This window comes from Grosmannia clavigera, assembly GCF_000143105.1.
Source record: "Grosmannia clavigera kw1407 unplaced genomic scaffold GCSC_140, whole genome shotgun sequence".
Lineage (NCBI taxonomy): Eukaryota > Fungi > Ascomycota > Sordariomycetes > Ophiostomatales > Ophiostomataceae > Leptographium > Leptographium clavigerum.
In genome coordinates this window covers 285,897-299,547 of record NW_014040801.1, presented here as the reverse complement: position 1 = coordinate 299,547, position 13,651 = coordinate 285,897, and the positions used below count along the sequence as shown (strand labels likewise).

General features: G+C 52.0%; 4 protein-coding genes across 4 annotated transcripts; 2 read left to right on the top strand and 2 right to left on the bottom strand.

Annotated features, from left to right (window-relative positions):
• Positions 1-41: 41 nt before the first annotated feature.
• Positions 42-2,494, bottom strand: CMQ_788 (histone deacetylase rpd3; the record flags this gene model as incomplete). Its single annotated transcript, XM_014317867.1, has 4 exons — positions 42-1,235; positions 1,303-1,844; positions 1,908-2,208; positions 2,291-2,494. The coding sequence occupies 4 exons, from the start codon at positions 2,492-2,494 to the stop codon at positions 42-44; spliced, it is 2,241 nt and encodes a 746-aa protein (XP_014173342.1).
• A 663-nt stretch (positions 2,495-3,157) lies between these two features.
• Positions 3,158-4,326, top strand: CMQ_794 (proteasome regulatory particle subunit; the record flags this gene model as incomplete). Its single annotated transcript, XM_014317873.1, has 3 exons — positions 3,158-3,226; positions 3,311-3,564; positions 3,636-4,326. The coding sequence occupies 3 exons, from the start codon at positions 3,158-3,160 to the stop codon at positions 4,324-4,326; spliced, it is 1,014 nt and encodes a 337-aa protein (XP_014173348.1).
• A 500-nt stretch (positions 4,327-4,826) lies between these two features.
• On the top strand, positions 4,827-5,810 carry CMQ_865 (uncharacterized protein; the record flags this gene model as incomplete). The annotated part of the gene is made up of 1 exon (XM_014317944.1): positions 4,827-5,810. One exon carries the CDS (start codon positions 4,827-4,829, stop codon positions 5,808-5,810), a length of 984 nt encoding a protein of 327 aa, XP_014173419.1.
• Positions 5,811-6,433: 623 nt separating this feature from the next.
• On the bottom strand, positions 6,434-9,289 carry CMQ_1193 (uncharacterized protein; the record flags this gene model as incomplete). Its single annotated transcript, XM_014318272.1, has 3 exons — positions 6,434-7,035; positions 8,072-8,318; positions 8,390-9,289. 3 exons carry the CDS (start codon positions 9,287-9,289, stop codon positions 6,434-6,436), a joined length of 1,749 nt encoding a protein of 582 aa, XP_014173747.1.
• Between the last annotated feature and the right edge of the window lie 4,362 nt (positions 9,290-13,651).

The window sequence follows — 13,651 nt, the reverse complement described above, 5'->3', positions numbered from 1 at the left end:
TCCACAGTTGCCTCCACGCATGTCCTCGGCCTCAAGTTCGCTCATGCGTCCTCCTTCTTGACCACCTTGGCCTCGCTCGCATCTGGCGTGCTGCTCTTCTCCTCCACTGCCTTCTCCTCGTCGGCCTTCTTTTCGACTGACGCCTCCCCTTCCTTCACTGCCGTGCTCTCGGCATCCTCCTTCTTGGAAGTTGTGTCTTCGACTGTCTTCTCCTGCTCGACAGCCTTGGGGATGGTCACCTCGGTGGTCTTCTCTTCTGCCGCCTTCTCCTTCGTCTCCTTCGTCTCGCTCGTATCGCTCGTCTCGCTCGTCTCGGCAACAGGCGTAATTTCGGTCTCCGCAGCACCGCTCGTAGCAGTATCCGTGACCGCCTTTGCATCGGCCTTGCTGGTCGCTTCTGATTCGGGCGCGGCGGTCAGATCAGATGTAGTCGTCTTGCTGGTCTCGCCTGCCTCGACAGCCTCTACGGGGACGACGGCCTCCTTCTCAATAACTTCCGTGGCCACAGCTGAAGTCTCCGACGTCGCAGGTGCCTCTTCTACTGCGTCTGTCATCTCAACGTCGCCGTCTTCTGCTGCCTTTTCGGCTGTGCTCGCTTCCTTCTCGACGACAGGAGTGCTGTCACCTGCTGATACAGCAGCACTTGCAGCAGCAACAGCGCTATTCGAACCAGGAGCAGTCTCTTCGTCTTTCTTTTCCCCCTCTTCAGCAGCTACTGGTGCCGCCTCTGCATCCTCCATTGCCACGTCGTTGGTTTCTGGGACTTCCACCGTCGCTTTGACTGCCGCCTCTACCACTGCCGGTATCTCGCTGCCTTCCTTTTTTGTTTCGGGCGTCGCCACTCCACTGTCCGTATCGTACTCTGCATGAGGGTTGCGGTAGTCCAGAATTGACCTTCTCGGCGGCCCGTCGTAGTTCACCCCGTTCGCCTGTGCCATCTCTTCGTCGTCGCTCTCTTCAAATTCATCCTGTCTGGCACGGGTCTTTTCCCACTGCCGCTGCGTCATCCTCGTGTCCTTGTTCTCATCCTCGTCCAGGTCGTCCAGCTCTGCCTCCTCCTCGTCCGTCATGCCTAGCCCATGGCGAGGCACGTCCTGCATCTGCACCGATGGAACTGGCGCAGTCCGCTTCAGATTCTCAATCACCGCGATCTTGATCTTCTCGAGGTACTCGGCACTGTTAGCATTCTCCATGTTAGACGACCGAACGTTCAGCTCGTAGTCAGGTCCGTAATACTGTTCAGAAAAAAAGTCAGCCCCACTATCCCTCGCACTCGTTTCGCCAGCCCATGCCGTCACTTACTTCGTAGTACTCGTTGTACGGGAGCACTGGGTCCATATCGACACCAACGAGCTTTCCGGTTTCAAAGGCCCACGTCCGGGCCACGTTCCGCATCGTGTAGCCACCTCCACCAACAACGAGCATGGGCAAGTTGAAGCTGCGAACAAACTCCACACAGCTTGCATGACCGTGCATGCTCAGATTGAAGCAGCCAAGGCGGTCACCTGACAGAGAGTCGCCGCCGCACTGCAGCACCACTGCATCAGGCTGGAAGTATTGCATGATGGCCGTGACAACCGGTCGGAAGATTGTCTTATAGGTCTCGTCGTCGATGCCGTCGCGGAGGGGGAAGTTCACGGCGTAGTTCTTGCCCGTGCCAATGCCAATGTCTCGCAGCTCGCCCGTGCCGGGGAAGTACTCGCCGTACTTGTGGAAGGACGCCGTCATGACCCGGTCCGTAGTATAGAATGCCTCCTCAACGCCGTCACCGTGGTGGACATCGATGTCGATGTAGAGGACCCGCTTGTTAAATCGCAGAAGCTCGATAATCGCGAGCACGATATCTGATTGAACGGCTGGGTTAGAATTGCTTCATGCGTGCACAACCTCGGACGATGCCACCTTACCGTTCACATAGCAGAAGCCACTAGCTTCGCTCTTCTTGGCGTGGTGCAGGCCTCCAGCCCAGTTGATCGCAATGTCACACTTGTTTCGGTTAAGGCGAGCGGCGCCCTCCATGCTGCCTCCGGCACTGATGCCGCAGAATTCAAAGAGGCCGTCGAACACTGGGCAGTCGTCACCAACGTTGTACTTGCTCTGTTCACGCTGGTAACTGTCCATGTTGTCCGGGGTGACCTTTTGGAGAAAGTCGATGTATTCGTCGGTGTGGAATTGTGTCATCTCCATGAAAACGGCCGGTTTTGCTCGCTGAACTACGGGTCAGTCGATACGTGATGCCCAAGAGGACAAGGAAAGGCTGGGGGAGTCCTTCTGCGGAACAATGACTTACGTAGACCTCGAGGAACTTGTAGACCCCATAGTTCATAACGAGACTATGCGCCAGCCGGATACGATGTGGCTTCATCGGATGGCCCGTCACGTATGCATAGTTGCCAATGTCCGAGTCGTAAAAGTATGCCACCCGCTTCTTGTCCGTGTTGGTGACAGTATAGAGCGGGCGTGTGCGGTCAACGCCGGCTGCGTCGGTAGCCATCGTGCAGTGTAAAAGACGTCCGTACGCCCGCCTATTTATTGCTGCTGGAGGAATAGGAACACTTTTGAGGGGGAGCTCGCAGCTGGTGACCGCCAAAGTTTGCAGAGAGCTTCTACGAAGCCCAGCGGCGATTTCTATAAGACAAGGTGTCTTGAGAGGCAAGTGCAAGGGAAGGGGAGAGTATGGCCAAAAAGGTGTAGGGGAGAAAACAGCTTAATCGGTCGCGAGCACAATAGGAAAGAAATAATAAATTTAATGGTGAATTGGAGCGTCACTCGCGCATGTCGGAGGAGTTCGACTCCACCCTTCCCCCCCAACTCTCAGGCTAGAGACATTAATAATAATGGTCATAGCGTGTGGATCAAGTCAGCTTCAGCTGCGACCTTGAGCCTTGCCAGCCCATTAAGCCGCACGTGACTATATATTATAATTCTGCCGCTCGTCTCCGCCTCGAAGCTCCAGGCTGCGGTGGGTTGGCGTCAACACCATGAACCAGCACGAACTCGTTTTTGCCTCCCCGGTAGCTTCAACTTCGAGAAACGAGCAACACTTGAGATACCATCCTTTCCGGCCCCCACAGAGAAGTCTTTCCGTACACCACGATATCTTTTTGGTGCCTGCTGCGTCGCTTTCCCCCGCCTCTCTGCACATACTGAGCGCAAAATGGATCACCGATTCCGGTCAATGTTTGCCAACAGTGGCCTGGGCGGCCTTGGAGCGCAGCCGAGCACGGTATGCTTGAATCAATGCCCTCTCATGTCCGCTACTTTGGCGTCATTCTTTGCATCTTGTGCGGTGGGAGCTGACTGGGCGTAGGATAACACAAACCTGATCGACAACTCCGAAACCGTCTACATCTCGTCGCTCGCCCTGCTCAAGATGCTACGGCATGGCCGTGCCGGTGTGCCAATGGAGGTCATGGGTCTGATGCTGGGCGACTTTGTCGATGACTTCACGGTCCGGGTCGTGGACGTTTTTGCCATGCCACAGAGCGGTACGGGCGTTAGTGTTGAAGCCGTAGACCCTGTGTTCCAGACAAAGATGATGGAAATGCTGCGCCAAACGGGAAGGTATGGCTTCCCTCTCCCCTCACCCCCGATTCTTTCTATCGGGCCTGGCCACCCTTGCTGACGACTGCCAGACCTGAGTCGGTTGTCGGCTGGTACCATTCGCATCCCGGCTTCGGCTGCTGGTTGTCGTCTGTGGATATTAACACCCAGCAGTCGTTTGAGCAGCTGACACCACGATCCGTCGCCGTCGTTATTGACCCGATCCAGTCGGTCAAGGGAAAGGTCGTTATTGACGCCTTCCGCTCGATCAGCCCGCAGACTCTTATCATGGGCCAGGAACCCCGACAGAGCACGAGCAACCTCGGCCACCTCAACAAGCCGTCGATCCAGGCGCTCATCCACGGCCTGAACCGCCACTACTATTCCATTGCCATCAACTACCGCAAGACGGCCCTCGAAGAGAACATGCTGATGAATCTGCACAAGCAGGTGTGGACTGAAGCCCTGCAGATGGAGGACTTCCGCACAGAGGGTACCCGGAACAAGGACCGGCTCAAGAAACTCGTCGGCCTGGCCGAGGGCTACGAGAAGCGTGTCAAGGAGGAGACAGAGCTCACCAAAGAGCAGCTCAAGACTCGCTACGTGGGCAAACTGGACCCCAAGAAGCATTTGGAGGACGTGGGCCAGCAGCTGATCGAGGACAACATCGTGGCCGTGTCGCGGCAGATGATCGACAAGGAAACGACAGCGCCGAGAAAGGATGCGGCAACAGCTGGAGACGATGCGAGCGAACAAGACAAGATGGAAGTTGAGGAATTATGAAAAGGGAGTCTCTCTTGTCGCGCCAGTGAACGTCCCAATGTCTACCTTTTAGCCACGGAGCGCTGCGGTGTACGAGTAGGCGTTAGGATAGAGGGCTAATGCCACAAAAGCTGTGCCGAGCTCTCTGGCTCATCCGCATAACTCTGTGTGGCCAAATTGTTTTATCGCTATCTGCTCCTGTGAGACGTCATTGGCTAGACAATGTGTTCGGGAAGTTCTTGTTCAAGCCGGCATGAACAAGCTGAACAACACAGTCTGTTAATGCCGGCTTCGTTCAGGACGAACAGCGTTGGCAATGTAGAAGTATTTAAAGCCCAGCTTTCAGCCAATCTGTCTCAAACTGTGAATTCTCGTCTCATCTCCTCATATTCGTCATTGCATTTCTGTGCTGACAAGTGTTGCAATAGTGTCGCTACATTTAGCGACCAAACTGACCTACTTAGCACAGAAAGAAAGCAATTGAACCTGGAAGCAGTGCTTTCATTTCAAAAATCGAAGCCATGCCTTGCTCTGCACCCAAGGAGGCAATGATGCGAAAAGGGGACTACGTGAAGCATAAACTTTGGATGTTTTACTCCGATCTTCATAGCCGTGTAGTATCTAGATATCCACGTCGCAAAGCGCAGCATCAGAGCGAGAGAATAAGGCATACTCTGCCTTGTATTCCAGCAACAGAGCCTCTGACGCCGCTGAGCATTTCTGGCATAGTGTCGTGCTCCTCAACAAGCTTGCAAAGCTGGGAACACATTGCGACTGCTGCCACGTGGCCGCTCTCATCACCACTACCACCGCCCGCAGAGCAGGTCTCGCAGATGGACCCTTTAGAAGTTCTCACACCCGCAGGATACTCTGGCATTTTTGCAGCCGTGGATGAGGCGCTGTCGCATATTCGCTATGCCGTTTGTGGGCCAGCAGCACTTTGGCTTTGGGGCAAACAGGAGACGGATGGCGAGAACGCATTACAGCTAATAGCGCCACAAGAAATCTCGATCGTCTGCTGCGACAGCACCAGGGACATCATCACGTCGTGGGCTGCCTGCAAGGGTCTGCAACTGTACCCGGGAAGGCCTGCTCTGATCGGCATCCCGGCTACTCCAGACGGTAAGATTTATCCGTTGACAGTCAACTGGGTTGACGAAGACACGTTCTCACAGCTTCAAATAGCCACGCTCGCCAATGCTGCGGGGTCGCACATCAGGCTTCTCTCCTTGGAGACCCTTGTCAATGTGGCAGCTACTGACTACGCCTATGGCGAGTCAGTAGCCAAAGACTTGGCGACACGAAACGCCCTTGCACAGGATATCTGCTGGCTGTTGCGGCGCATCGCTTCGGCCCACGACGAATCCTCCAGTTTCACAAGATTATCATACCAGAACGCACCAGCAGTGCTGGATCCAATCTTCTATGTGATTTTTTTGATAGCGCACCCGGGGTCTGAGAACTTGTTTTGTGACGCAGGCATCGAGCTGCCCACAGATGCATGACCAGACGTGAAGCCTAGTGTGTCATGCACGCGTGGCCAGCAAGGTTCCCAAATGACACCATACTCTCGCATACCCTGTCCGTGTAGATGCAGCTTTTCAGGCCTTTTCTTTCACCCCCTCGCTAGACGAGCAACAAAGCAATTGAGGTATGCTATTTGAAGAAAACGATATTAGTATTACCGGAACAGACCTTTCGGCGACATTTATTCAAAAGATGTATACGCTATGCAACCAGTTGGGAACGGGCTTCCCTACACATGCTATTTTCTTTTATTCCATTCTTTCAATCTAGGTTAAATCGAAAATCAAATTTGGTGTTGCATATCCGGGTGCTCGCTTCACTGACTAAAACCGTGACATGTCTCATTGAATAATTCGCTCCATATTATAAGCTTGCGCCATTGTCTTCTCCTTATTATGCAGTTCATTTTCTCATTGCCGGCCGCTCTGTTTCGTGAGGACGGGTGCATGTCGTCGATCGTTCAAGTTCGTTCAGTTAGGGGCGTATCGCGGTTTGGGATGCAAGTAAATTTCTGTGATCTCTGTCTGTGTTAATATGTACTCATAGTTCATTGGTCCTTGGTCTTGGAAAGTCTTGGAAAGAATGGGGATGATCCTCGTGTCTAGGTTGAAGGAGGAGCTGCGTACAAAATCATAATAGGGAGAAAGTCGTCCATCTTGTCGGTATGATCGACCAAACGCACATAGAAGCACTGCAGGAACTCCTCGGTTTTGCCGTCCACCACATCGTCACGAGTATCCTTGTCCATGTCCAAGCTATGTAGAGCAACGGACTCGGTTTCTGCTTGCATCGCCACAAGAACCTGCTTCACACAGTGCAGCCATTCCTCAAGGGCAGGGTCGAAGTACGAGCCAGCGCTCTCAGGATCCCAGTCACTCTCAAAACTTGATAGAATGGCATGCAGGGATTCCACCTGCTTGCCAAGCTTGAAGCATACTTCCAGGATCTGTTGGCCCAAGCGAGCGCGGAGAGGAGCCAGCTCGTTGGTGGTGAAGCGAACGATCTCGCTACGGGCTGACTCGACCATTGCCAGGCTGCAGAGGTGCGTTGAAGTATCGACACCAACGCGGTTGACGGCAAGCGCGCTGTCGAGATGACTAGAGCCATCACCTCTGTTGTCAAGGAGTCCGTCCAAATGGCTGGCACTCATATAGGCCTCCGTGTCGATGTCCAAATAAGGTGGCGACAGTTCTGTTGGAGTGGCTAAGAAATTTAGAGAAGACAAAGCCGGATGGCTGCGTGAGTGAGCCTCAACCATGGGAAGGAATGCACGAGGTGTTCCCATTGGGGTGGATGGCGATGATAAGGCAGACGACGTGGGAATCTCCTGGGGCGAGTGCACACGATGCTGTTGGGGGGTATTTGTGCACTCTCTCTGGGCCCGGGGAACTAGAACTGTGTCATGGTCTGAACTTGGGGTTGACACCATAGAGAATGTGTCATCGTCAGGGACCTCCTCCCAGTCGTCTGATATGGTATGCACTGCTGCCATGCTGGCACAATCGAAGATGGGTATTCACAGGATCAGTAAACTTGCGATCGTTGACTGTGTGCAGGTCCCACTAATGATAAGATAGTATTGAGAACCCGAAAATAAGTCGTGGACATTGTTTGATCCCTCCAGACAAAAGCAGGAATTAGGATGCCCAGTCTGCGCGCTTTTGGAGCCTCACTGGCAAATTGATGACTGTGCAAAGACCGTTCCCTTGTCCTATTGGTGTTGAGCTTTGAGAGGGCAGGAGAGAGCCACGTCTGCATAGCCTACCCCGTTTCTGCCTGTCCAGTAAGAAGTGCGTGCACAAGGAGGCCAAGATGCAGTACCACCGTGCATGAGCTTCTACAGCTTAGACGAAACTCGCTTTAATATATATTGTTTCCACCCGAAATACGCCATCAAATTCTCGCAATTGCAACTGATATTAAATGACAGCATCTTCCTTGGAAAGAACGAAAAACAACAACCAAAACGGATCAGCACCCCTCCCCAGTTCCAGCCTGCTTTTTCCGACTTCTGGATGCTAGCCGATGTGCGGAAAGTATGCCGACCATGACGGCGGAAGATACATAATTCCGATAAAGCTCTCGACGACCAGACAAAACCTGCAAGCGACCAAAAATAGCACACATAGGGAGTAAAGAGGTAATGCTACTAACAGATAAAAATAGTCGGTAAGATCCATTTTCACACTTATAATGTATCGTATAAGAACGAGTGCAGCAATTGCCACTACCGACGCACCCAGGCCGATGGCCGAGCCTCTCCACAGTACCATCTCGGTACGTCCACGAAAGGGACCGCCCCAGGCAATCAGATGCCAGGCACCATAGACGCAGCTAGTCACGGCGAGTGTGGCGTGGTACAGTGTATCGTAGTACGGTAAGTTGACATCGCGCTCCTTGATCGTGAAGAAGAGCGGTAGCAGGTAAGCCGGCCATCGTCGATTTCCTCTGCCAACATCGGCAGATCCAAAATCGATTGTATTAACCTAGAACGGATAAAGATGTCCGGATCGGTGTCTATGCTGAGTCCGGTTTTTATCTTGCGCGGCATGCTTACGTATCTGAGGAGATAGTCAAGTGAGCTGCAGTTCGGTGCGCGTAGTTCGACCTTGTCGAAAAAGTAAGGTCGCTTTTCGTCGTTTTTGTACCTAAGATTCCGCCATTCTGGCTGTTCTTGAATGTCGTGTACATGTTGTTCGTTCACTGATTCCTGCTGCTCAGGACTTTGCAGCAGCTCGTCTAAGTCCAGACAGATCCTTCCTCGTACTTGCAATAAATCATGCTGCTGATAGGGTTTCCCTTCGAAGCGGCACAGATGGTAAAAGCCGCCTTCGAAATTGTAACAGAACATCGCGCACAGTGCGGCCGCACGATCGCTCTGCACATCAATCGAAAAGGGCTCGACAATGTCGAGTGGCTTGTTCCACCACATGAAGTAGACGCACAGCGCGCACAGCGCGTGTGCAGATGTGTTAAGCTCGAGCAGCGTCACGGCTAGGTTCTGGCCTAGATGCGACAGCACCTGCGCACAAAACCAGAGGGCTTGTAGGCAGGTGAGAATCTTGGCAAGCGGGTTGGTTTTGCTCTTGTCGCGGATCTGCTCCTCCGATATGTCGGGTATCAGGTCTGGCTCTAGCTTGGCCAGAAACAAGATGCCCGTCGTGGTCAGCGTGACGCGCGCACGTTTATTGGGCAGCGGGATCTTCTCGGGAGCGTGACTGTTGTCGAAGGCGAAACCACCCATGACGGCCAAGTAACTGAGTACGTGAGACCAACGGTACTGGCGCGACTTGTGGGATGGCAAAATCGCATGGTCGCTGGCCTGATCGCTGTCCTGGTCTCTTGAGTTCTTTGTATCCGGCTTCTCCTTCATGTGAAGCAAGAAGAGAAGCTCGGTGAACCAACCGCCCACTTCCTTCGCCTGTGGGAGCACCATCTTGTTCAATATGTCTTCCATCCTTTTTGTCAGATCTCACTGTTCAGACAACTGTAGGTACGCCATAATCGCCACTATCTCAGGCTCCAGCAAGCCGACGATGAGGAAGGCTACCTTCCTCCATTTCTGACTGCTAGTTTTATTATGCTCAGGCAGGTTGAGATGCAGTGACGTCCACACACACAGAGAAAGCGTGATCAGACATGTTGAGAGGATGCTCCAGGTGCCGCGGGTCTTAGGCTCCGGCTCCTACTGGGCGGTGCGGTTGATGTGTTCGTGGCCAAGGGCACTCCACATGGCTGGGGATGGCTTCGTCCTACTTTCTTTTGATCTGTAAATTTGCCACCCACGCCAAAGCTTCCATGACGCCGGGAGCACTCCTTTAAACCCCTCCCAATTGAGCGCCCGCCTTTCCACCCCCCAATATAACTGCCAATTATTCATCTTGTCATATCTGTATGATATTGCGGCATGTCCTGGCCAATAGATGTCGGACAAGTAGGTTGGGTAGCAATGCCGTATCTTTAGCAGCATAGGAGAGACGGCGCTTTCGGATGTCAACAAACCTTAATTGTAAGCGGCTTGATTTCTGATCTGCTAGAGTTATATGAGAAGTATTCATGCTGGCACACTTCTGGCTCTTGCATGGCAAAGGTTCTATTTTGATGGGCATGCAGGGTCGTCACAAACAAAGACTCGAAGAAAACCGCAACATTTTAAGCTGCCGTAGGGTGTATGATTTGTCTTTTTAATTTGTAGTCATTCCGACCTGCATAACGTTGGGCACCTAATAAACAGCAACCAGTTTTCACAAACCCCCCCCCCCCCCCAGAAAAGCAGCAATAGCAGATCAAAAGGGATGTACGGGGCAGTCGGGGTCACATGAATTCTGAACAGAAAAGAAGCTGAGCTTCAGGGCTTGCTCTTCAATCAAATTCCAACGCCCCGTTTTTATCCGGCGCTTGCCATCTGCCACTTCGACCGGGGGTAAACCGTGCAAATCTACAGGGAGCAAAAATGGCACTTCATCGAGTCAATCTTTGTTCTGGTGAAGTTGGGGGCTTCGGTATTGTTTTGACAGAATCGTAGCTAGCCACAACGTCCCTTGATCTTTGCCCTTTTTTCGACAGAATTTGAAAACGTTCTATTGAGCAAAAAGATGTTTGAATTACCAATTCTCTCTATGACATTCTCTGTGCCATTCTTTATGCTTCCTACGTCGTACTTAGTCCCCGTACTAGTTAGTCTCCCCGCCAGTCTTCATGCCGGTCCCTGCACCAGTTTCTTAATCGGTCTCTGCGCTAGTTTCTGCACGAGGAATCAGCTCAAAGAATTCTTACTTCAGCAGGAGTAAGAAAGACTTTTGAATTTCGACGAGTACTTGGTAGACACGAGCGCTGTGTGAACTGTGGTGAAATAAAAGGGCGCGCACGCGCCGGGTATGTAAATAAACAAGAAAATAAAGCAATAAGATCTATGGTCATGTGATCGACTAACGGACAGATTGACGAACAAATTCAAAAATTGAAGATCACGCGCCCAAGATCTCTACCCACTTACAACTGGCTCAGGTCGCTGACCTCACCCGGGTCCGAGATCTTTGCAAGAGCCAACAGTGCAATTTCAATTGAAAACCAAGAAGAGTCGTGCAGAGAGGATACGTGACCAATGACCACCAACAATTTATGTTCTCTAATTACCTCGAATTTTACAGTCGTTACTCCGTACTCCTCTTACCTTACTATGTGAAGCTTCGCATTTCAGCACTCGAATCCCACATATTGGCACAATGGCTTCCTAGGAAACGCTACCTTGAGACATTCGCGTCTTCGTTTGGGACTACGTTGTACACGAGTGATTGCAGATGCGTCAATCTCTCAAAATGCAGCCAGACAAACCAGGACTAAAGCGCTCAAAAAGGAGCCTAGCAGCTCTCAAAGTTTGGAGGGAGAGGAAGATGCGTTGGAGCACCCTTGCTGCATATGCTGCTGTCTCCAGCGACTGGCAAGGCTTCTTCGAAGAGTAACGTTCCGAAACATAGTACTCGATGGCAGAGAGGTGGAACAGTTTGCTTCCCTTGTGCAAGCCGAGCGGAAAGTACGTTTCGGATGCATCCGGCAGTTACATATCCACGTCTGTTCAGACAAATATGACTGCTCCCAATGCACTAAGGAGGAAAATCCTACACGAGAACGATTTAACGATACAGCCTTTACGCAAGCCCTGTGGCCGCTTCTAAAAGTGGCTCGGAGACTATTAAAGCAAAGCACACGGCATGGTTTTGGAATTGAGCGCCGCATCGTGGAGCGACGCCGAGCATTTCTTTCCTGATTTCCGGGTTAAGTCGAGGCTATCCATACGAGACTGTGAACGATTTGGGACAGCGACCATACGGCATACAAACTCTGGAAGATGTCGGGGCTAGCCTCAAATCACGGCTGGCTACATCTGTACTGGCATTGGCATGGTCGGCTGGTAGTAGGTCTACCTGCTGTTCCAAATCGTTTGACTGGGTCATCGTCACTTACTACGGATCTCACTGTGCTTGCTAAGGATATAGTGTGCCGATTCCGACGACTTGATATCGTTAAGAGGTTTTTGATTTGCCGGTGATTTTTCCGTGCAATCAGCCCCCAACTCATCTTGTCATAGCTAGGATCGGCGTTTCGAAGCATTCACGATTTACATGTAGAACAATAGCGCCTGTGTTCAATCAAATGTATAGTTAAGCATACATTCTCACACCATTAAAAAGACGGAAGCTGATGTTGTAGATTTTATCTGCGGATTCGAACATGAACGTTTGCCAAACTCGCTCCAAGAACTACACATATCCGTCTGCTCCTCTCACACATCTTCGCTTTGTACGATTGCTGATAGGGCTGACTATCCGAGGCTGGGCATTTCTTTAGTCCAAGCAAGCCGTGTACTACAAAGTTTGACCCAATCCCATGCAGTGGACGCAAGAGCCTTTTTCAAGGAGGCCGAAGGCGTTTACCGGCTGTTACGAAAAAGAGACTGTCTTTGGCCACGGCTGAGAACTCTCGCACTCAGACAGCAGCCTTTCGCCATCCTGTGGCGGGAACCATGTGCTTGAGCTTGCAGGACGCATGGCTCTAGAAATGCCAAAGCTGGAAATCATAGAACTGTGGAACGCGGGAAATCAGAGATGTGCTTCTTCCGCTTTGAAGCCACGCCCTCCGAAATCAAGATGAAGGAAACTTGGAATATGCAATTGATATGGATAGAAATATGCCTTGACGTGTGGACGAAGGTAGCGAGCAAAGTCGGCAAAGTTTTCTACATTCCGCTTCAACTGTCGTTCGGCATGTTGCCACCAGCTGAGGGTCGAAGAAGACGGAAAACAACAGTGTCTATCCTAAGACATCTGGAGCTGCGCAAAAAAATATTTGATTCGGCATCTCGCTATCAAATGGAATGCGAAGAATTTGGCACGGATGGATCCCGCCGATGGGTTCTTTTGGGTGTTATACGACATAAATGTAGTTTGTGGGAACGCGAAAACTAAGTCCTTTTCTCGTCCTCACCGAGAGCTGATAGAATGGCCAAAAACCAGGGGCTGACAGAAAGCGGAAATCAAAAATAAAAGAACAGCATTTGTTAGCAAAAAACGGACCAAGCAAAAAGAAAGAAGAAACGGAGAACGGAGGGAAGCAAAAAGATGATACTAAGGCGGGTTCGAATTGGCGGCCAATGGGAGTCTTTCTGGTGCCTGACAGCGCTCCATCTGCCTGGGCTTAGCGTCCTGTCAGCATGGATGCCAAATATTGGCCTGGTTTGTGGCCTGTTTCTGACGTCACAGTGCCTGTCCTTCCCCACTGGTGGGCCAGCCCTGGGGAGTCTCTGTCTGCAGGCCATCAGCGTTCCAGAGGCGATCAGCGTGTGGTATCTACCTTTCGTGGGGTGCACTGCTGCAGAGATGTCCACCAGCTGCCCAAACGACAGATGAAACATAAATCCGCACGCCTGTCCTGGGCCTTGTGGCGGGAAGTCGGCTTCGGCCTGGCTAGCTCTAGTGGAACCCAACGCCGAAGCCTGCCATTCCAAATCTTGGAAGGCATGCTGAAGGCTGAGACCCAGACTCGCGACGCAACGGATTGATCATCCCCCGTTTTCAGCAGCGCGGCCTTTAGTGGGGCTCCACCATTTATTAGCGCACCATTGCGCCTGGCATTCGTCCTCTCGTGTCCTGATTGGCAGGCAGGCACCTTTTTCGCCGTGAGCTTCGCAGAAAACTGGGCTTGATTGCGACTGTTAAATTATGACGACGGCCGGGAAGTGAGCAATACGTCATACGTCAATCAAGGCGCCCCCTGCCGGAGCTGCTGGAGGGGTTAGACCCCAAAATTTCGAGCGCAGGCA